General features: G+C 41.1%; 1 protein-coding gene across 1 annotated transcript in view; it reads right to left on the bottom strand.

The window, feature by feature from the left end:
- Positions 1-22,280, bottom strand: part of MYLK2 (myosin light chain kinase 2) — a 130,876-nt gene that overhangs the window by 69,180 nt on the left and 39,416 nt on the right. Inside the window, exons 4-6 of the mRNA XM_069243366.1 lie at positions 12,327-12,538; positions 5,516-5,621; positions 5,020-5,113 (exon numbers count right to left, since the gene is read on the bottom strand). Coding sequence (XP_069099467.1) covers positions 5,020-5,113; positions 5,516-5,621; positions 12,327-12,538 — 412 coding nt within the window. The remainder of the gene's footprint in view (positions 1-5,019; positions 5,114-5,515; positions 5,622-12,326; positions 12,539-22,280) is intronic.

The raw sequence follows: 22,280 nt of genomic DNA, 5'->3' as shown, positions 1-22,280 counted from the left end.
TGCCATAAAGAGCCTCTACCCTCTGAAGGCGGACTGTTGCATATTATTGAAGATGGACAATATATCAGCAGTTCGGTATGTCAACAGATTGGGGTGGAGGGGGGAACGAAGTCCAGGATCCTTGCAGAAATTTCCAAGGAATTCTGGCATTATTGCCTCAGCCATCGTCTGGTTGTCCTAGCGGATTATCTTCCGGGTTCCTAGAATACCGTAGTGGACTGGAACTCCAGATTTCTGAGGGATTCCAGCGACTGCAAACTAGATCCAATGATTTTTCTCCAGATAATCAGAGAGTGGGGACCTTGCAATGCAGATCTTTTTGCTTCACGTCTCAACTCTCAGATAATGAAATTATCCAGCTGGCATCCGGACCCTCTAGCTCTGGTGACAGATGCCTTTCTTCAGGATTGGAAGTACTTTCGGGGGTATGCTTTTCCACTGTTCCTGATGATTTCCAGGGTTCTGTCTCACATACGGCGACAGAAGGTGGAGGTCGTTCGGGCGACCCCATTCTGGAGAGCTCAACGTGGGTCCCAGTAGCTCTGCAATTAGTTTGCGCTCCTCCGCTTCTCATTCCCCTCGTCAGAATCTTCTGATGAGTCTGGAGGCCCTTCAACATCCACTGATCGTGTCAGAGAAACTGATATTTATGGCTTGGATGGTTTCAGGTCAAGATGGAACTCCCCAGGCATTTCGCAGCAAGCTGTAGACTTCATCAAACAGGCTTGGGCTGCAAGCACTCATAAGCGGTATACCTCAGCCTGGCGCAGATAGAGTAGTTGGTGTGACGTGCAGTTTTTCAATCCCGTGGGGTCAGACTTTGAGTTGATTGTAAATTTCCTAGCTGAACTCGCAGGTTCAGGATTGGCCCACAGAACGGTCAATAACTTCAGATCCGCCATCTCAGCTGGTCATGCACCTATTCAAGGTAAGCCTGTTGGGGAACATCCTCTGGTTTGTAAGGTTATGAAAGGTATCCACGTGTCAAATCCTCCTCAGGCCCGCTTCTTCTCAATGGGATGCGGATATTGTTTTGAGATTTTTAGACAATTGGCCTTCTAGTAGGTATCTTTCTAGAAAACAGACTTCGGCGAAACAAACTATGTCGCTCTGCCTTATTTCCTGTAAAAGAGTGTCAGATGTTAGGGCATTGGATTTAGCAGAGAGAGTTTATTCTCCTGAGGGTATTACCTTTACCATCACGAGAAGGACAAAAACTAATTGGAGGTCATTAACTTATCCAATGTTTCCTAATAACCCACAATAGTGTGTAGTTCAATGTTTGAAAGCATATGAAGTAGCGACTGAAGAATTCAGACAAGACTCTAGGGGTCAATTATTGATATTGTTACAGAAATATTTTAAGGCGGTGTTGCCCACTATATTATCTAGATGGATGAAATGCTTGTTGAGTGAAGTTGGCATAGATACAGAAAAATTTTGGGCACGTTCGGCAAGGGAAGCCATGGCTTCCAAGACATATGCCTTAGGTTCTCGTTTAGAGAACATTATGAGGGCGGCAGACTGGTCTTCTGAGTCTACTTTTCGAAAATTCTACCACAAACCTGTGATTGATGTAGCTACAGTAGTAATTGGACAGCTTTAAACGAGCATAATCGGAGCTTCCGGTCCTGACATGGAATAAAATATGTTCTAGCTTACGCGTCAAGAATTTTCAATTCTATTAAGGACACAGAGGCGAGGATTATCCCATATATATAAATATATATATATATATTTGTGACTCTTATCAGGGCTTAATGTTAAGAATTTTGGAAATTTTGTTATGCATGTTTATGAATTTTGCCCTCCCTTGGTTTTTTTTATAGATTTGATCACAGAAGTATTAATAATTGTATATCTATTACTTGAGAGATATTACCTTCAGTTTTGCTATTTTAGGGTCCGATCAGAAGACTCCGTGAAGTATGAATCTTCCATTGTTCAGCTTTTGGAGAAGACAGCTCTGTGAACTTCGTTCTCGTTGGAAGAGATTCTGCTCCTTCTGGAAATGGCTCCTGTTGAGCTTGGTTCATGTTTCCAGGATTTTGGATCTGGTGGTCTTTGGAAAGTTCACGTTTCTGGTGTTTGATGTTTATCTGACTTTGACAAAGAAAGAGGAAGTGACTTAAGGGGTCATGGTTTATATGGACAGGGGTCGTGAGATGTGATTAGTACATGGGATCTACTGTAAAGCATCATGGGTATTGATGTTTTTTGTTTTACTGTTATTTGATTGGCTGCTGTGTTGAAACAGTAAAAGAAAGAGAAAGCATAATCCTCGCCTCCATGTGCTTAATAGAATTGAAAATTCTTGACGCGTAAGCTAGAAAAACTTTTATTCTTTGCTTTAATGCCCGTCTCATAAATGAACAACTGCTTTAGAAACCTGTTTGTAGCAGCTGCGATTGGTACAAATAGAACTGCAGTCAAGGACTGTCTGACATAATCCTCACAATAATGAATTTCTAGAACCACTGAATATCTTGAATATCTGACATGATTACTAAAATAGCCTTGTTTGCATTAGAATAAGACACATGATCATACAACACATGTTTTAATTTTGAGTGATGAATTCTGTTATTATAAATAAGTCATTTCTTTTTTTTTGTAATCTTAAAGAAAACATCTTAACATTTGATTCTCTGCTTTGCAATGGTTTTAATTAATCAACATTAAAGAGCACAATACAGTGATATTAATAATCTAAGGAGTAATACAAACAAGGTATTCACACTCTTGCTAGCTGATAAAGATGTAATTGGATATTTAGGTATAGGACTCTTTAAAATATAAAAAAAATGGCACAATGTTAAAAAGGTAATTTGATATCCATTCTATATAAAGTCCCCAACCTGATCCCACATGTTTAAACCAATAAACTAAAATATTTTATGTCCCTCTAGGATAAATAAACATATTCACAGCTTGAATCGTGGGAGCAGACACAATTAGAGTACCAATTAATTCATCATTTTCATCTCCAGTTTATAGGTAAAAAATAGTTTATAAGTGAGAGGCTTGTTCTCCATGAAGTACATTGGCAGCACAATAGTGTATTTAAGAAATGGATCTGCAAATATGTGGTAGGTAGGACTGAAAAATATCCAAAGGCTTTGCATTTCACAGAAAAACATGAGCTGATGTCATCAAATTCTAATGCGGTGAAAGAATGTATCCGGCCCCAAGAGAAGGAATGAAGACAAAAACCCGGGCAACTGAAATCTAAGCTAATCATCAGTCTGAAAACTAAAATACAGAGAACTTTGATCAGTTTGGTTAATGTACAGTTTTTGGAGTAATAAAGGGATCTAGTAAACAGAGGGAAAACATTGCAGACAGTGTTTGATCCAATGAGAGAGCATGTTTAATAGTTTTCTCCCAAATTAAACATACTTTCCATTAAAAAGAATTGACAAAGATGTAAAATTTTAAAATACCAAGACATTGTCATAGATGGCAGATGCAGGCTTGTAAGCTTACATTATTGGTCACCCTATCGCTATGTGAATGCTATAATTAGCTCATGTGATAACTCAAACTCATAAGACCTCTGGAATGATATCTGGGTACACAATATAAAGAGCTAAAAAAATTGCTTGGTAGAAGCATAAAATATCCATTTTAGAATCTAACTGATCTTAGGAGCACTATGGAACTATGAGGAAAATAAACAAAATATAAAAATAATGTTCATATTTAAATAAGAAAAATCAATAGTACATGCACTGTAAAAAAAAAAGCAACTTTAGATAAAGCTTTTTAAGTAATTAACGGCATTTTGAACAATGTGATCAACTGGGACAGGTTGTATCATTAGCACAATTACTAATTGTTCATTAGATGTGTTTTGAAAAAACACTATTTCTAGTGTGAAACTCAAAAGGTGCACCTGCTCCTTGTTTTAAATTTCTGCAAAGCAAATATAGTCTGCCAACACCTGGGATGGTCATGCACATTTCTGTGTGCTGATCTGGAGAGAGAGCTCCTTTAAAAGGCACGAGTGTAGTCTTCAATTTTTTTATTATGGATACTGTTAAGATTTTAAGTAACCGAAAAATGGAAAACATGCATTAAATGTAATACAATAATCAAAATAGCAATGCCATACTCTAAGATGATATCAATTCAACACCTAAAAAATCGTTGATAATTACTTAAGTATTAGATTACAAAGTAGAGTACAACAACATTAATACACAGGTAAAACGAATAAATACAAAGTGCAAAGTTAACTTGTCCAGAGTCTTGAAAACAGCCATGTTTCCTTATTAAAGTGTCAACAAACTTTAGAATTGTTAGTGCTATTACTAAATTGTATCTTGCCAAAATCTGAAGAAAACAGAGGTGCAGTTTTAGAAATCTTTGTGCTAGTCCTAAATATAATCTTGGCAACATTTGAGGAAAACAGGCATACGGTTAACTATGCTTCTGAAAAAAATCAATTAAAAAAAATGATCAAGGAACTTAAAGGTGATTTTATTTAAAAAAAATAGCTTTGAGATCGCTTGTTGCATAAAGTAAATCCGCAAAAGAGGCAATATTAACCAGCAAATGGCCTCATTATGCATGCCCACGCACTCCTCTTGTTCACTCCACCCTTGAAGTTAACAATACCAGAGATACACTGGCAATCTTATGAGGTGTAGTGCTAGTTTCCCACAGTACTACTGTCACAGCATCCTCTAACGGAAATCATTTTTGACTAGCCTTCTATATACAGTCCTTAACTATGTGACTAGTCCTGTATGTCATACTATTAACTTGTAGATGATACAATAACATATATTGATGCACAATTCCCATCCCCAACAAAACCATTCCTCCACATGTCGACTGGACACTACTAACACTGAGTACACCACAGAAAACTCTCTCTGCCAACGATACCACATAAAAATGTTTTGTCACTTGCGCACATAACAATCAGCTTCTCACATGGGCAAAGTTCACATATGTAACATTAATGTTCACTTCACACATGTGCATATATGGGCATACATAACCATGACAAACCTTGTCCTTAGGATCCTGGATTTTAATAACTTTGGCCACCAGCTGGAGTCCTGTAGCCTTCTCTGTGCATTTGTGAACATCTCCAAACCTGCCCCTGATAAAAACCAAAATAGAAAAAAATAATGACTTACACATACAATGTGCAGTCTTATCTTGAGTGACACTAATAAACAAGGGGTGTTGTCATGCAGAGGGCTATCCAGGTCACAGTAAGTGTGTATTAATGGTCCAACTGATGGTGAGTATGTTAGTGTTCCAGTGAAAACCCAGCTCACACAGTGAACTTCAAAACTAATACACTCACTAAGAACTGCAGGGTCGGGATAAATACCCACTGAGTGTGATAATCCTGCAATTCCTAGTGAGTGTTTTAATCCTGGAATTTACAGTGAGTATTAATTCTCTATTTTACAGTGAGTGTGTTAATTCTGCAGTTTAAAGTGAGTGGGTTAATCCTGCATCCAATAGCATTTATGAAAAGTCACATCATCCTTACCCTCCTAACATGTCATCTAGGTTGATATCAAATAGAGTAGTCACATCGTCTGATCTTAGTGTGACATGTCGATGTGGAAAAGGGGCTGATGGAGGTGGACTGTCGTCTGAGGAGGAAAGAAGCGCAATTAACCACATCAAGATGACCAAATCATAATGTTGCAGACACTTGCAAAATGAAAAATAAAGATTTTATGTTATATGGCTTCTATATAGTTGAACATCTACTCAATTCCTTGGACTCTTGGCATTGTTGCATTACTTCTCAGTGGGCAGAGAGACTTCTGTTGCTTCCAGGTTCCTCACGGGTGAGGAATTGGATGGGAGTTGGATCATACCACCTTCCACTAACCAGGTGAGCATGATCAGTGGGACCTTTGTTTTGGCTGCTGTATGAAGCCACCATTTGGGTTAGGCAGTGCTTAAAGTGGGCAGAAATTCCCAGGTACTGAATACCTACACTTTTAAATTTGAGAAGGAGAGTATCATCACTTGTCAGCAGGGGTGCGATACATTTAAAGAGAGAGGTCAAGCACGACTCAGTAGCAATCACAGCTGTGGGATAGTTAGTACTGGCACTTCTATATTTCTGTTTCAAGCACTGTGGTTAGTCACACCTTCTAGTCTTATAAAAACAGGTTTTCCTGTAAAATATCCTTGTTTCATCATTAGCAAAATGCGTTGTGCAGTAGATGTATGCTCTAATGGGGGTCAATGCAAGTGTTACATGTGTAACAATTCATTCAGCAGTATAGTTAAAATATAAAGAATTGCATGGTCCCAGTCAAGTAGCGATAAGAACATAAAGATTTAATAAAAAATCAAGAATTTAAAAAAATATATATATTGCATCAGAAGAGAAAGAGTTACCAATCTTTAAAAAGGGCCCCATATGAATGGAATGCATAGAATGGATGTGGGTAGTATAAACAGTAAGCAAAGCACTTACTCAACATCTGAAGGGTTGTTAACTTTATTGGGTCCTCCTGGAAGAGGTTAAATTCTTCACTTTGAATACTGATATTCTTTGCTTTTGTTTCCTCTCCTTCACTGCAATGCAATCTCCTTTTAATTCTTTCTGGGCTGATAAATATGATTATTTTAAAATCCCAAATATTTTTTAGTAGAAAGCTATGTCAATAATCACATTACAAAAATATACTCCTCAAGCAGAAATATTTTTCTGTATGTGTCCCAAATACTATCAAAGGACATGGATTTAGATACAATATTAATACAGTACCCTTACTATGCTATAATGTTTAGGAAAGTTGATACAAATTAAGCTGTAGTCTGACCAAACAAAAATTAAATGTGTGTAATTTCCTATGCACAATCTTCCATTCTTACCTCCTTACTCCATCTGACTTATTAGTAATCAGGATGTCTGTCTCTTTCCATGGGGAGTTTGCAATGTTTCAGATGTGAAGATAAGTTATTGTTCAGTGCCAGTCACCTAGCCTACCAAAACATGACAGCTGACTCCTATGTTACAGCTGCTTCTTTGAAAGGCAGAAGGGTTAAAATGTTTTAACAGTACAATTGACTCTGAGGCTTTTCCTGCAGAACGCAGAGGCAACAGGGTTCAAACTTATAGCAAATACACAGTATGGTAAAGTGCAGCTATTTTATGAGTTTTATTTTGACTTCTTTCCCTTGGTATAACCTTCCCTCCCTGCCCCTCTCTTTATTTCACAATGTACTGTTCCATGTAGAATGTTTACTTTGGAAGGTTGGTACTGTGATGAGACAGTTGCTGGGAGAGCTACTCTTAGTATGTTGTGGCTGGACTGTCTTCTATCTACCATTAACATTTGTCTGAGCACCTCATCTATCCCACCTCATCTGTTGAACACACTGAACCACAGAAGACAGGACTTCACATTGGCAATGAAGATGGGATTAAGGACACGATTAATGAGTTGATGACAGAAGATACAGATTTCAGACCACAAGTGGTTAATGATGTCAACTGTGTTACTAACACAGGCTATGAACAACCATCAGATGTAGTTAAACTCAATGGTGTTGAGCTTACTAAGATGATTGATTCAGGAGCAAGACTGTCATTGGTGTCAGATGTTGATTATGACAAGGACTTTAATGGCAAGGTAACTCTTAAGGAGCCTGTTGTGAAACCATAAAGTTAATGGGCCAAATCTATTGAGCTAATAGGCTACTTTGAACCTGATTTAGAATTTTGTGGAACGTTCTACGTCCCAGTGATGAGTGACACTATTTTGAGTTGACCACACCAAAAAATCTTGAGTATATTTCTTGACCCTAACTTGTCAGGTATAAATACACAAAGTTAAGGGGCAGTCTAATTAGATTCTCCATGAATTTCCACTAGTATTTACGGACAAGTTGGGGTGTGTCAAGGGGTACGTTCAATACATTAAATTAAGGGAAGAAGCTATCCCTGTAATGTGCAAAGTGAGGAACATTCCCTTTATGCACAGTGAGGTGGAGGGGGAACTCGACAGGCTCATAAAGGAGGGCATCATAGAACAAATGGAATCATCAAAAATGGATAGCACCCTTGGTAGTTGCCACCAAATCTATTTGATGTATGCACATCACCAGAGATGCCTAAGCAAAGACTCCAAAGATTTAAACGCATTTCTTACTGCCTTTGGAGTCTTTTGTTTCAATTGTATGCCATTTGGACTGTCTTCCACGCCCTATGTCTTTCATAGACTCATGTGGAGCCTGTTCAAGAGATTCACTGGGGTGAAACTTTTTCAGGACGATGTTTTGATTTTCAACATACAAGATCACACACAAACAGTACGGAATGTTTTGGTGATTTTTCAACTGAAAGGTATTACGCTCAAATTCAGTAAGTGCAAATTTTGTCAGCCTGAGGTCTCATACCTTGGCCACATGATATTGGGTGAGGAAGTGACGTCAAAAGAAGAGTTAATCAAAACTATACTGGACTTGCCACTTCCAGCCAAGAAGGAAGAAGTGCAGTCTTTTTCTGGTATGAGTGAATACTACTCAAGGTTTATCCCACATTTTGTCAACTGCACAGTTGCCACTAGGGATCTACTTAAGAAAGGTGAGAAATGTTTATGATCTGAGGCCTGTCAATTGGAATTTGACAGAGTGAAAGCGGGATTGTCCTCTGTGCAATCTCTGAAAAGTTCTGTACTCGGACATCTGTGTGTTATTGTGACTGACGCCAGTAAGAAAGTACTAGTTGCTGTTCTTAGGGGAAAGAGGTTACCATTGCCTTTGCCTCACGCTCGTTAAGAGGGGCTGAGCAAAGGAATTCAAGAAAGAAGCACTTGCAGCATATTGGGCAGTGTGGAAACTCAGACAGTTTTTGTAGGGGGTGCATTGTTTTGTAAACACTGATCATAAACCTTTACAGGAGGTGTTTGGCTGAAGAGGTATGGATTGTATTTTGTCTTGCATCTGCAAGTGGTTAGTGGCTCTCCCAGATTTTCAATTCAAGGTATCTTACTTACTTGGATCCAACAGTAAAGTGGGGTTCTGTTGGTCCAAATTTACTGTTAATTCTGGAAGTTATGGTGACGAAGAAAGTACTTTGTGGAGTGACGATGAACTGAGGGTGTGCAGCGTCACATCGGCACGTGATCCAAAGAAGAATGGTTATGTGTGTTGTCTAAAGATGACGTTTTGACCACTCATTGCCAATATATTATGACTGGACAAGTGAGTGGAAGAAAGAGGAAACATTTGTAGGTTTTACCAAAGTTTATGTTGAATTGTCAGTCATAAATGATGTTGTAGTGAGAGGGAAAAGATTAGTTCCTTGTGCTGGTGTAAGTAATCACCTTGTACATCTGGCAAATGAAGGACATCAAGGCATAGGCAAGATGAAAGAAAGGATCAGGTGTAATTACTGGTGACCTGGGATGGGTATCATGGTGAAGGGAATTGTGAGAGATTGCTGTGAGTGCAGAGTGTCGGATAAGGAATTGAAGGTGAGGATATCACCATGGTTGTCAGAAAAGCACCGGAGGAAGTGTGGGGTGAAATTGGTTTGGGCATGCTTGGACCTGTCAATGTGGGTGCATCTTGCAAGAATCTATTGGTGGCCATTGGCATGTTGTCCAGATAACCAGAGGTTGGTGTGGTTAAAAAGATCAATACCCAGTACATTACCAAATGTATTACGGATGTACCTGTGAGGGAGGGCTATCCCAAGGCACATGACAAACACAGGCAGTTCACGTCCAAAGAAATGGAGATGTTTCTTAGTGAGAGGGGTATTAGTCACAAGAAATGTCCTCGCTACCATACCAAGACCAATGGGATAGTGGAGAGGTTCAAACACACACTTAAGGAAACCATACAGACTGCAAAGATTAGTATAGGTAGCTGGAAGCAAGCAGTCAATAAGAAAGTGGAAGAATATTGGTTAACTCCCCACTCCACTACAGAGATGAGTCCTTTAATGTTATTCAAAAGCGCAAGTCTCATACAGTGATGAAACCCACTTGGATGGAGGAGAGTACAGAGAAAACAATGTAAATCCTGATGAGTTGAGGGATGTGCAAAGGAAAGAGAAGAACGTTTGAGACTGAAAAGAAAGGAGAACCTTCTCCAGTGTGTGTGGGAGATATTGTACGGATCAAATAGCCAACAAATTGCCAAGTTTTAGTAAGACATACAAAGTGACAAAAGTATTCCGCGGAGCTGCAAAAATGGATGATGGTTGCAATTGGAATTTTAACAGAATTGTTGTTGTAAATCCTTTATTTAACATGTTATTATTTCTGTATATCTTTTAAGCTTTTAGGATATCTCACCCTTCTTAAGTTTAAGGGGGGAGGTGTGTGGTAAAGTGCAGATTCTTTATGTGTTTTATTTTCCCTTCTTTCCCTTAATACATCCTCCTCTCCTTTCCCCTCCCTGAATCTCTCAATGTACTGTTCCATGTAGAATGTTTACCTTGGAAATTTGGAACTGAGATAGGACAACTGCTGGGAGAATTACTCATGGTATACTGTGGCTGGAGTTTCTTCTGCCTACCATTAAACATTTTTCTAAGCACAGGTCATCTATCCCGCCTCATCTGTTGAATCAAGGGGGGGGGGATTGGGAGCACACTGCCTCACATCCCAGCAAAGTTCACCCCTTTGCAGCCTCGTAAATGCAGTTCACAATTAGCGCATACTTGAAAATTAGCTGTAGTTTTTCACCAAAGTTGGTGCAGACATTTCTGTACATCTCTAGACGTGTTTCCGGGATTAACCCTTCATCAGTAGAGAGCAGAAGTAGTAGAGAGCATGGAAAATTCATCTAGGGTTGCTGGAAATGCAGCCAAATTCCTCTCAGGTCACAGTACCACTCGCAGGCAGACAGGCGCTTCTCCAAAGCTTGTCAGATTGCTGACTCAAGGGAGCCTTTTAAACAGAAGGGAATGTGGGGAGCACACTACCTCACATCCCAGCACAGTTCACACCCTTTGCATCCTGGTAAATTCAGTTCACAATTAGCGCTTACTTCAAAATTTGCTGTAGTTTTTCAACAAAGTTGGTGCAGGCATTGCTGTATATCTTTAGACACGTGTTTCTGGGTTTAGCTCTTCATCAGTGGAGAGCAGAAGTAGTAGAGAGCAAAGAAAATTCATCTGGGGTTGCTTGAAATGCTGCTGAATTCCTCTCTGGTCACAGTACTACTCACAGGCGCACAAGTGCATCTCCAAAGCTTGTCAGCTTGCTGGCTCAACAGAGCCTTTTAAACAGAAGGGGGGGCAGTTTGGGAGCACACTGTCTCACATCCCAGCACAGTTCGCCCCTTTGCATCTGTTGAATGCACTGGACCACCACCGAAGGCAGGACTTCACACACAGGCATCCAAAAAATGCTAAAAGCCAGGGAAACATGCAACAAGAAGCGATGCCTCACTGCTTTGTGTGTTAACTACAAAGTGTGTTACAAACTATTGCCTGCTGTTTGTGGGTTTTACCAATGTCAAGAGATCAAAAGACATTGGGTGAGGCGTGTGACCTTTCACAAAATTGCGGGAATGAGTTTTGTGGCTCTTAGATTTCACTGGCAGGTACTGTTAATCTCACTGTTTTCTGTGTGGAGACTAATTTCTATCAGTTATTAAATTTTCCTAATAGTTCAAAATGGACAGAGGGATGCTCAAATCTTGCATTCTTCAAACACTGTGTCTATGTCATCTGTCCATTGTATGGCCATGTTTGTTTGCTGACTGCTGGACTTACCACTGGCTTGAAAGAGAAAAAGTGTTGGCTCTCTTGCAAACCCATATAAACCGTGTGAGCTTTATAGCGGGCTTTGATTATGTTGAACGTAAGCGCCTTTCTGTGCCTACGGCATCTAGTCTCTGACACAATGGCATATTGTTAATCCTTGGCAACTGAAACAGGTCTATTACGCTCTTACAAGCTGACAACCAATCAGAGTGGTGGACAGTGATTAATAGCCCATGCTTCAGAGTATATGTATGCCTTAGTCGACTGAGGCGGCTAAAGTGATCTGAGAAAACGTCAGGCTCTTCTCTCATGTGTCTTCCTCACCAACATTCTCCATGCCTAACATCTGATACAGGGTATTCAGAGACTATATCAGTTTTAATCCTTTTTGACACCTCTATCCTACCACTGAAGAACACTTTTCTGTTATGAAAACTTTACCTTGTACTGTGTTTAAGCCAAACCTTTCGGCAATTAGATTCAAACCATTCAAAGCATGTCTACCTCACTACTTCACCCACAGTCTGCTTGTATTCTGCCGCAGACCAATACAGTCCTTCGCTGGACACATTCTTAATTTCCCAGCAGCCTCAGGGGCAGTTTCTCTTACCTATCACCTGGAAAAATTCTGCCATTCTGTCTCCTGTGGTTGGCGAGGTTGGTTCCATATTTATGCTTCCTGAGGCTTCCATTTCAACATCATCTACTACTCTGTCTGCATCTGGTCTTTGAGGTTCAGTCGTGTTCTGCTCCAGTACGGCCTTGTTCTCTGGGGAGCTTGACTTTGTGTCTCCTGTGTCTTTTGCTTTCTCCTGCTCTGACCTGAAAAATAGGAAGCAGAATTTGAGTGACTGACAATTTCTCTTATAGACAGGGAGATACCAAGACCACCTGAAGAATGAGGCTGTGTTCACAGTGGTAAAATCTTGACAAGTGGCTCTGAACTAACCAGTACCCACAGTGCTTAATTTGTGCAGGTGGCTGCAGGTAATGGCACTAGAACTCATTTCTGGAGACAAGGTCCTATTTTAAATAGTCAATCTTTGACCATGAGCTACAGAGAGAGGGAGATAAAGACAAAATAAGGAGAAGGTTGTTGGGAGAGAAGGAAACAAAACAAAGAGAAATGGAGAAAGCAGGAACAAAATAAACTTGTGAGGTAAACAGACAGGAAGTGTAGGAATGAAAGCGGTATGAGGTGGAATTAAGACTAGGCACACTTGGTATTCTGCAACCCTGGAATTCAGCAGCAGTGGTGACAGGCTCCAAAGTAAACCTCTGGACATTTGCAGGTATTTGTTTGTTTATTTATTTATTTACAAATGAAGCACTAGATAACAGGCGAACGTTAAGTCTGCAAATAGGAACACAGAGATCAAAAATATACCTGAAGCAGTTGTGAAAATGGTGGCAGGATATCATACCATTATGGGTGAGTGTCAGGAACTACAAGAGGCTGGCACGGTGAAAGAACAGCTATTTCTCCTCAAAGGAGACTGCATCCACTGAGTCATGGGGGCACATACTTGATGTCATCCTCTTTTACCACAACCTAGACAAGCCAACAGAAGTAGCCACTGGAGTCAGAATGCATTATTTTCTGAGATATGATACTGTCCACAGCTGGGTGTATTAGTTAATGCATTTGTGTTGAAGCAACATGGCCAGTGGAATCATCCATTAAACACTCACTAGTGGAGAAGTCAAATGGTGCAGGCCAACTCAGCAGCTTGTATGCTGAGATAGGTCTCACACATTGAGCACAAAATCTGCTTTTGTTGAACAAGCACTGATCTAGTTGAAGTTGAGGCTTTCCAGAGTAAGAGCACTTTCAAAGTAATTTCTGCAGAGTTTGCTTCCAGAAAAATCTTGCTGTAATTGATTTCTTCTGTATGTTTTATTAAAAATTTGCTAACTCTGTAAAGTTAATGAATTAGGCAAAGTTTAAAAAAACCTGTTGCAAAGATAGAACACGAACGTTCCACGAACGTTCCACAAATCTGCACAGGCCAAGCCTGGATTACCTCACGTGGGTGATGTTGGACTGTGCCAGAACAAGCACTGCAGTTTGAATAGCCACCAGGCAGGGAGTAGAGGCAAAACTACTAAGGCTGGCTGCGGAATGGGACAAGATCCTGTCACATAATAAAGGAACCTAAATGTGGCATCACCATGTGGTGTGAGGTCCTTTGCTGCCAAATGGCCAAATTATGAGGAAGTCATAAAATGGCTAGCATCTAACAAAGTAAGGCCCTGTTTTACAGGTGTTTGGAAACTGGGCACATAATGAAAAGCGACAGGCTTCCTGTCTACTTACTTCTGCCTCTCCCTATCTCATTTACACTGCAGGAGAGGTGGCGTTCTCAAAGGCCCAGGTGCTGCCACTTCATCTCCTTGGAAGGCTACTGGACTTCAGCTGGAATGGTTTTAATGTGGCCAGTCAATCATTTCCAGTGGCATCTTTTCAGTGCAGGACTAAACACAGTTTATCTGACTGATTTTTGTCACTGTTTATTCCACTGATATTTGTACAGTTTTATCTGCACGATTTGAAAATGAAAGCTGAGGGCCAGAAACCTCAAATATTTTGTCCATCTGGCCTACTGATCCAAATCCTCATGTTTCCCTCAATTTTACCAGAATAAATTTAAAGTGATCCACCTATGGTATATGATATTCATTTGGTATTCCCAAAACCAGTTTAGGGGTCCCACATTAAGAAGATGACAGGTGTAGTTTACTATAATACATAATTATATTTAGGTTCTATATCCATTCTTATCCTATTACACATTCTTATCAATGAAACAGACATTCTACACATCTAACACTCTCCCCAATCTTGATAAATCATTTCTTTATCACAGTTTCATAATTCCATATGAAACAGATTAGAATAGAGCGAGGGACATGACAGGGGTGCTGACTGTCCCCTCTCCTTTTCAATCTTTACAGTGAGCCCTTGGCAGACAAAATTAGAGGGAATCATGGCATTATGCATTATTGAATGCATTGGACGGAGGAAAAATTGTGCTTTGCAAGGACGACTTGATGGTATGTACACAATACCTGGTAGGCTCTCTCCCAGTGGTACTGCATATTTTGTACGACTCTGGGAGAATTTCTGGCTACTTGGTCAACCAACAAAAGACGGGGATAATGACATGGAATACTCCTTAGGATAGCCCTTCCTGCAAAAGGAAATAAGATACTTAGGGGTTCAGGTGGTACAAGACGTGGATAAAATGGCCCAGAGGGTTCAGATGGGGGAATTATGGCGCAATGGTATAAGACGGGGTACACGGACGTGTCAGAGCACAAAGAAATATCAAACTTGGGTTCCGTGATTACAAAAGGAAAGCAACTTATAAAAGAAGAAGTACCAGGAAGCATAACAGTTCTCTCCTGAAGATGGTTGCAAGAGGATGGGGGCCAGGCACGGGACAATTGCAGCTTGGTAGCTGTGGTAAGAAGTCTCATTGTGTATAACTGTGATCCTACCTCTCGTTTTTGCAAATGAGGAAACAAAAAAAGAATAATGTATGAGTGTCACAGAATATGCGAAATAAATAGTTCTCAGGATAATGTAAACATGAAAGAAGCCCCTGTGGGAATATCCTATGTGTGCTGCTAAGAATCCTAAATGACAGAGATTATGAGCTCAGCAAACAAATCAGTATCATAGATATCACACATACATCGTGGATCCATCATGGAAAAACAACAACCAAAAATAGGTTCCAGAAAAGCCATCAAGAAATTGTGACAAAACATTTTCTGCATCCATAAGCATCAAGTAGGGCAATTACTTTTGGAAATATTAAAAACAGTGATAGTTTTATTAACACGTGTCATTGTCTCATGCTCTTGTATGAAACCATGTTACCATGGATTAACCACGTTCACAGTAATTATAGCCTTAAGTGGAGGTAATTGACTGCCACTGCTTTCTTCGAGGTAAATTTTTATCATGAAAATTATTTCTACCAGTTCATTCAGGTGCGCTAGTGCCCTGAATAGCATATCTGCCAGTCTTCAGAAAATTAATACTAAGAAGCACTCTTCCCCTTCACTTTGCAAACAACAGACATCCTTATCACTGATCCACATAACAGTCAGCATGACCCAGAATTACTTCCTCTGAGTTGTGAACCAAAACCCTTTGCCAACTGCACCATACAAGGCTAGTGCTCTTGTACACCAGACAAGAATCCTACCAAGTAACTTGTATTTTGCATACCGATAGGCCTCCTTACAAATCCTCTCTTTAAGTGATCTCCAAATGTATTCCCTGGGGATCAATAAAAACCTTTTCTAGCTCTGCTCTTGCACTCCGTGATTTCTGGTAGCCTCAGCCGGTTTCACAACAAATTCCAATCAAGCCTGATATTTTTTCTTTGCCCTTTTGCCCATTTTTGAATAACCTAGCAGAATGAGGTAGCCCTATTTACAGTCTTAAGGGCCCACACTTGATTACTGTCATGTTGTTATATGATTACGTGAGAAATACTGCTCAAACTCTTAAATTAAATATTCTGCATAGACCGGCTTGCCTAATAATGCCTGGTTGGATGTCCATCTCATGGGTCTAGAACCAAAGGTATCACAGAAAACTCCAGGGAGGTCGATTCAAGGTCAGGCAATATCATTGGATGTATCATGTTAAATGCATTATCAGAAATGTAATGGATGAGGAGTCATCAATCCAATTAATACTTATTCAGCATAATGAAATAGTTTATAGTTGTATATTGGCCAAGTGCTAGCACTAACAATAACTTAGGTTGGAGGACTCATGATGTGTTATAGATCCTCGAACTTCCGACTCATTGTAATATTGAAAGTCACACATAATACACTGTGTACACAATATAAGTAATTCAATCATTAGTTCATCGAGTGGTAAGGCATTTTCCAGATGTGTGTTATATAAAGAGCAGAAAGCAAAGACACATGTATCCCTCTGAACCTTTGCCAGGGTATACTGACACAGGAAGTCTTCAGGTGATTATACTAACCTCCAGGACAGATCAGAAACCGTGCTGTCCAATCCCAACATGGAAGCACTCTGCATTGAGGCCCCAAAATTATAGAAGAGAAGTTGCTAATGCACAGTTCAATTTCTGTGTGCAGTATGCCTCTTCTGAACAAACAGGACATCAGATTTCCGAACAAGGAGATCAGTGGCTAATTTTTCCTTTGCCCACTCCATTCATCGCCATCCCATTTCAAGAAAGAAGTTAGATTTTTTCACTACTCAGAAACAATTTACTTTATGCAAATGTTTTCTTCTTCTGCTTGCCTACTTAACTTCCCGTCTGTCCCGCCAAGCTAATCAGCAATGTTCCCATCCCCAAAATCCCCCCCCCTCACACAGCGATGGGACACTCATGGGAATCCCACTCTCAGTAACTACAAGCTTGCAGCCAATGATCATCCCATTGTGCCAGTGACCCTTTTTTATGTGGCAAATGTACTAATTCTAGCAACTCTGCATCCCAACAAAAAACTAATTAACAAATTAAAATGAATTACAATAAAATAACATCACAGAATGTATGAAAGAGACAGGTTGTACAAATTCATGGGTGAATGGAGCTCATATGTAGAATAAAAGGAGTGATAATCAGTTTTCACTCTTTTTATCTGGTGCCAGATTATCTAATGCTGACTCGACCAGTGGATACACTGTCACTTCTGAAACAGAAAGTACCCTCTTCTTATTAAGCAGAATCTTAAATATCACCTTCTCCCGAAGAAAGACTTGTGAACTCAGACTTAAGACCCTCACTCCTTTGCCACAAGCTCCTGTGCCGTCCCACTTGGGCGATGGAAAAGCCTGACGTATCAAAGACTGACAGGTTTTAAACCTTGACTGATTAGTTTTGCAATTAAAATTTCCAACGTTGATCAGCATTTCCCAAGGCTTCACTTCCCTGCCTGCTTTCTCTTCTTGATAGATGAAATGAACATGAGAGCACCCACTGCCGTACGAGGCCAATTTTCATGAACCATGTTATGGGAAAGCTTTTGTGAACTAATTGAGAATATACAGCCTGGGTCTGCACCTCAGCACCTTTGCAAGGGCATTGAATTGTGGATTCTTGGCACATTGTGCATTTTCAAGATCTTCTAGTTTCTTATACATGTCACCAAACTAGTTTGCATGATGTTGGCCCTTGTATTTAACTAAAGTTGTTCACTCAGCATCCACTACTTGGGTTTCCATGTATCTCACCTTCTCATTTGTCATGTTCCTATATTTTCTTCTAATAACCTCATATTCTACGTATTCATGCCAGCTACTCGTTAGATTTCCTTTCCATAAGATCTAATTAAATTACAAACTGATCTGCTCCATCACCCTCTAGCTCTCAGTCAGTTTTGCCATTACCTGCTCACCTAATAATTTAGGGAATGATCGCAATGCAACGTGTTAAAGTGAGTGTACAAAGTCTCCAGACAGATTAATATCAATGTCAGAGTCACACATAGAAGAGGTACTCGTCTAAAAGTTACTGGACGGGAAGGAAAATAATTTCTCACTGGACAGTCACAGTGCATTAAGAGTGGCTCCTGGATTAGTTACACGCTCCAATATGGATCACAGAGTGAAGAGTTGGGTGTTACTGGGACTGACGCTCGTTTGCCCTTAAAGTTTGGGTTTCACCTGCTATTCCAGGGTCTCTTTTGCTTGACCCTTTATTAGATTTATAAACAGCAGACACCTGTCCAGACTTAGCCGACATGGCCTCCGTTCCTGAGTGACTGGCACTAGCTTTTTTGAGTGATTGGAGCTAACTGTGCATGGTGGAGAGTGGGGGGATGTACAATTGGTTTGTCCTGGGTGAAACATCCATTCTCCCCCCTAAAGGTTTTGAATTCTGCTGCAAAGGTAGAGGGTCTTGTCTTCTATATCGTGCAGAAAGAGAGTTTTCTGTAGGGGTGGCACATCCCATAGGCTGGAGAGTGCCTTGCCTTTCCACTCCAGATCATTACTGTCAACGGGTAGTGCACTTAAGGACCTCTTTTCAGCCTCAGCTGCTGCTACTTTTGAAGCCAGGGAGAGTTCTTGCTCAGAAACAGTGTGTATAGGTTAACAAACCACATTGTCTCTCAGAAACATTCCAACAGCCTCACCAGTGGCAGCATCTATCACAGTCATTTCATATGCAGGGGCAATGGATCAGCATTATAAAGAAACATAAGCTTTTCAATTGAATCGGGGCCTGAGTGCTCCCTGCTCAGCAATGGATTAGAGCTGTAAAAAAAAGTCAGTAAGACCCACACCCCACCTCCCCCACACACTTTTCAGAACTCCGTTACTTGGTCCATATGGGTGAAATCTTGGTGGTTCTGATGTCAGCTCGCCCACCAGTGTGTCTATTTCTAGAGCCAGTTTTGAAAATGTGCAGTTGCTTCCCTGACCACCAGAATCATCCATAGTGGTAACAGATCTTCAAGAAATCAGTAATTGTTAAAGGATGTTTTACAAGCTCTCTTTCAGAATCGATATGAGATTAAAGGTTTCACTCATAAAATTGAAAAAATGGATAAAGAAACATCTGCTCTTGCATTTACCATTTTACGGACCATGCCAAGGCAGAGATGCTGACAGAAATCAAAGACATTCTACTCAATCAGAGTTTCAGGATCTGCCCCTCACAGTATGAGAGCAAATCATTTACTCTGAATATTATAAGTTTAGCCTCTTCAAAAAAGTACTGATCAGTGCATAGTCAAAATTAATGTTGCTAGATGCATATAAGGTTAAACTTTTCATCGCCCCTGCTAGCCTCTCAGACATTACTAACACTTGAGTCTTAAACCAAAGACACAGAACAGATCAAACTTTATACGACTCCCATCCAATTGACTCAGAGTTTAGAGTTACTAATATGTTTTACTAATTTACCAGATGCTGACTGGACCGAAAAATGTTTCATGGCTTGTCGGGAGGTATTGGATTGTGCTGCCTCCCACACAAAGTGCCTAAATGAGGGTATTTGGAAAATGTAGAACTCTCCTCTGACAGGAAAGACAGAGAAGTGGAAATCTTAGGATGCAGGGTGTGCCATACATTTTGTGGAAAGAGGCAAGCTCAGAGACCAGGATATTAAAGTCTGTTGGAAGTACCAATAACAGGACACTTTAGGGGCAGCTGGCTGCAACCACATGTTTGTCTGGAACTAAAGAACCAAACTCTCTTAAGCAGAACAGAAAAAAGAAGTGACTACTGCCATTTCACATCTTACAAACTGGTATCTCTAATCACAGACATGCATTGTACCAGGTCAAGCAAACATAAACTGTAAGGCCTGTCACATAACCTGCATTAGGTGCAAAGTACAGCTAGTGATACCTGTTTGACTCTGTTGTCGGTCCTGCTAACATTGAGACTGCACCAATTTAAGACTGAGGTTCCAAAATTACCACAACACCCAACACTTGTACGTAACCTCATCTCCTCCTGAGGGTGTTTATTGTGCCATTCGGTAACATTGAGGTGTTGCTCCATAAAGGAAAACCCCCACACCAATGCTGATTCATGAGATGCTTGCTTTGTCTCCCTCAGATGGTCACTCTTCCATCCCTGGCCCACTCAGGAATGAGAACTACTGCCAACAGAATTATGAGCATGACTGCTGATCCCCAGACATGGGTGTGAAAATGCCAATGTCTGATCAAGTGGACACCTCTTCATTGCCAAGCAGGGACTCCACATATTGTATGTCCTGCCAACTGCCTTTCATATCTGAAAGTTCATTCCTCCATCTCTGCATGTTCATTCTCCATGTTAGTCCTGCTTTTCATTTTACATTATAATTTTTCTTCCTTGGTCAGTCATTCTCCTCCAATTACACTATTAGGGGGTGGATCTGAGTGTGTCATTCATACTTAGGTGGTCATTCTGACTTCGGCAGTCTTTTCCTCACACCGCCGAAGCCGCGGGCGCCAGAAGAAAGCCAGTGCTGGTGGTCTTCCGACCGCCATATTACGAGTACTGAAGGATTTCCAAGACAATTTGGGTGGAAATCATCCAGTAGTCATGCTGGTGGTCAGATGCGCAGAGGCGGTTCCACCGCCGGCCCTGCCCCGCCAAAAGGACTCTGTCAGGCGTATTACGACCTGTAATACTGCCTGGCGGTGTCCTGATGGCGGGGCGCTGCCGGTGGTGGGAGCGCCGGGTCCCATCCCCTCAGGGAGGAGCACCTCGTCAGACGAGGTAAGTGTCCTCCGCAAGGGGAGGGGTGTGTGAATGGATGTGTGTGAGTGTGTGTATGCGTGTCATGAATGGGGGAGGAGTGTTTGTGCGTGCGTGTGTGTCTATGTGTAAATGTGGTGATGGCGAAACGTGTGTGGGTGAATGTGAATGCTGGGTCGTGGTGCGTGTGTGCATGCTTGTAGACAGGGGTGGGGGTTGTGTGTATGTATGTATGTATGTTGAGGAAAGGAGGGGGTGGGGGATGGTGTTGTGCATGTGTGCATGTATGTGTGTATGGATTTGGGGAGGTGTGTGTGTGTGTGTGTGTGCGCATTAGTTTAAGGGTGTTGTGAGTGTGAGTTAGTGAGTTTCATGGTGTGCGTGTCTGTGGGTGCGTGTGGGTACGTGCGTGTATGCAGGAGGTAAGTACAGGGATGGGGAAGAAGTATGTGTATGCGAGGGTCACTACTGGGAGCAGGGGGAGTGCTAGGTTATTGGGGGGCTCGATCAGGTGGGGGGAATGCAAATTTCTGTCGCCGGTAGCCTTTCCGCCAGGGATTTCGTGGCAGTGCTACCGCCACTAAATCCCTGGTGGAAAGGGGACTCGTGATACCGCCGGTGGTATTGGGTGGACCGCCGGGTCGGAAATGCTTATCTCCAACCCGCTGGTCCAACCGCCCTGGCGGTAAGCACAGGAAAGTGGGGGTTTGGCACAGGCCAAACCGTCACACTCGTAATGTGGCGGTCTACGTCGGTGTGACCACTATTACGGCCCTGGCGGTCTTCGGACTGCCAGGGTCAGAATGACCACTTAAGTGTTGACTAAGGATACCCTTCACATGTTATTATGGTAATGCCAATGGACTGGGAGGATGTGCTACCACTTCTCATCTTAAACCAATTTGAAGTAACAGTTAATAACAACAGAAGGACTGTCTTCCAATACTGAACCCAGTACCCTATACCAGGAATTGGGAAGATGGCTGTGTTTGATTTCCATTTGATCTCATCACTTCCAACATGCACACTGTAAAAGTGGCAATCTCTAGATGTCTGATCTTTCTTGATAATAGTGTCAGTAGTTATATAACAATACATTGAGGTCAATAGTATTGAACTACATTATTATCACATTCAGTACATCACCTATTCATATGATTACCCAACATCTGTTTCCACGAGAAGTGGCATTGATGCATTGCCTAGAATCCATCTCTACAGGAAGGGACATCACTGCTCATCCCAACATCCATCACTACAAGAAGTGCCATACTAGTTTCTCCCAAACAAAACATTTTAAAAGACGAAACCTTACAAGAAGACTTAATTCCCCACCACCCATCTCTTCAGACAGTGAAC

This window comes from Pleurodeles waltl, chromosome 7, assembly GCF_031143425.1.
Source record: "Pleurodeles waltl isolate 20211129_DDA chromosome 7, aPleWal1.hap1.20221129, whole genome shotgun sequence".
NCBI lineage: Eukaryota > Metazoa > Chordata > Amphibia > Caudata > Salamandridae > Pleurodeles > Pleurodeles waltl.
The sequence above is the reverse complement of the archived record's forward strand: the minus strand, read 5'-3'. Positions and strand labels throughout refer to the sequence as shown.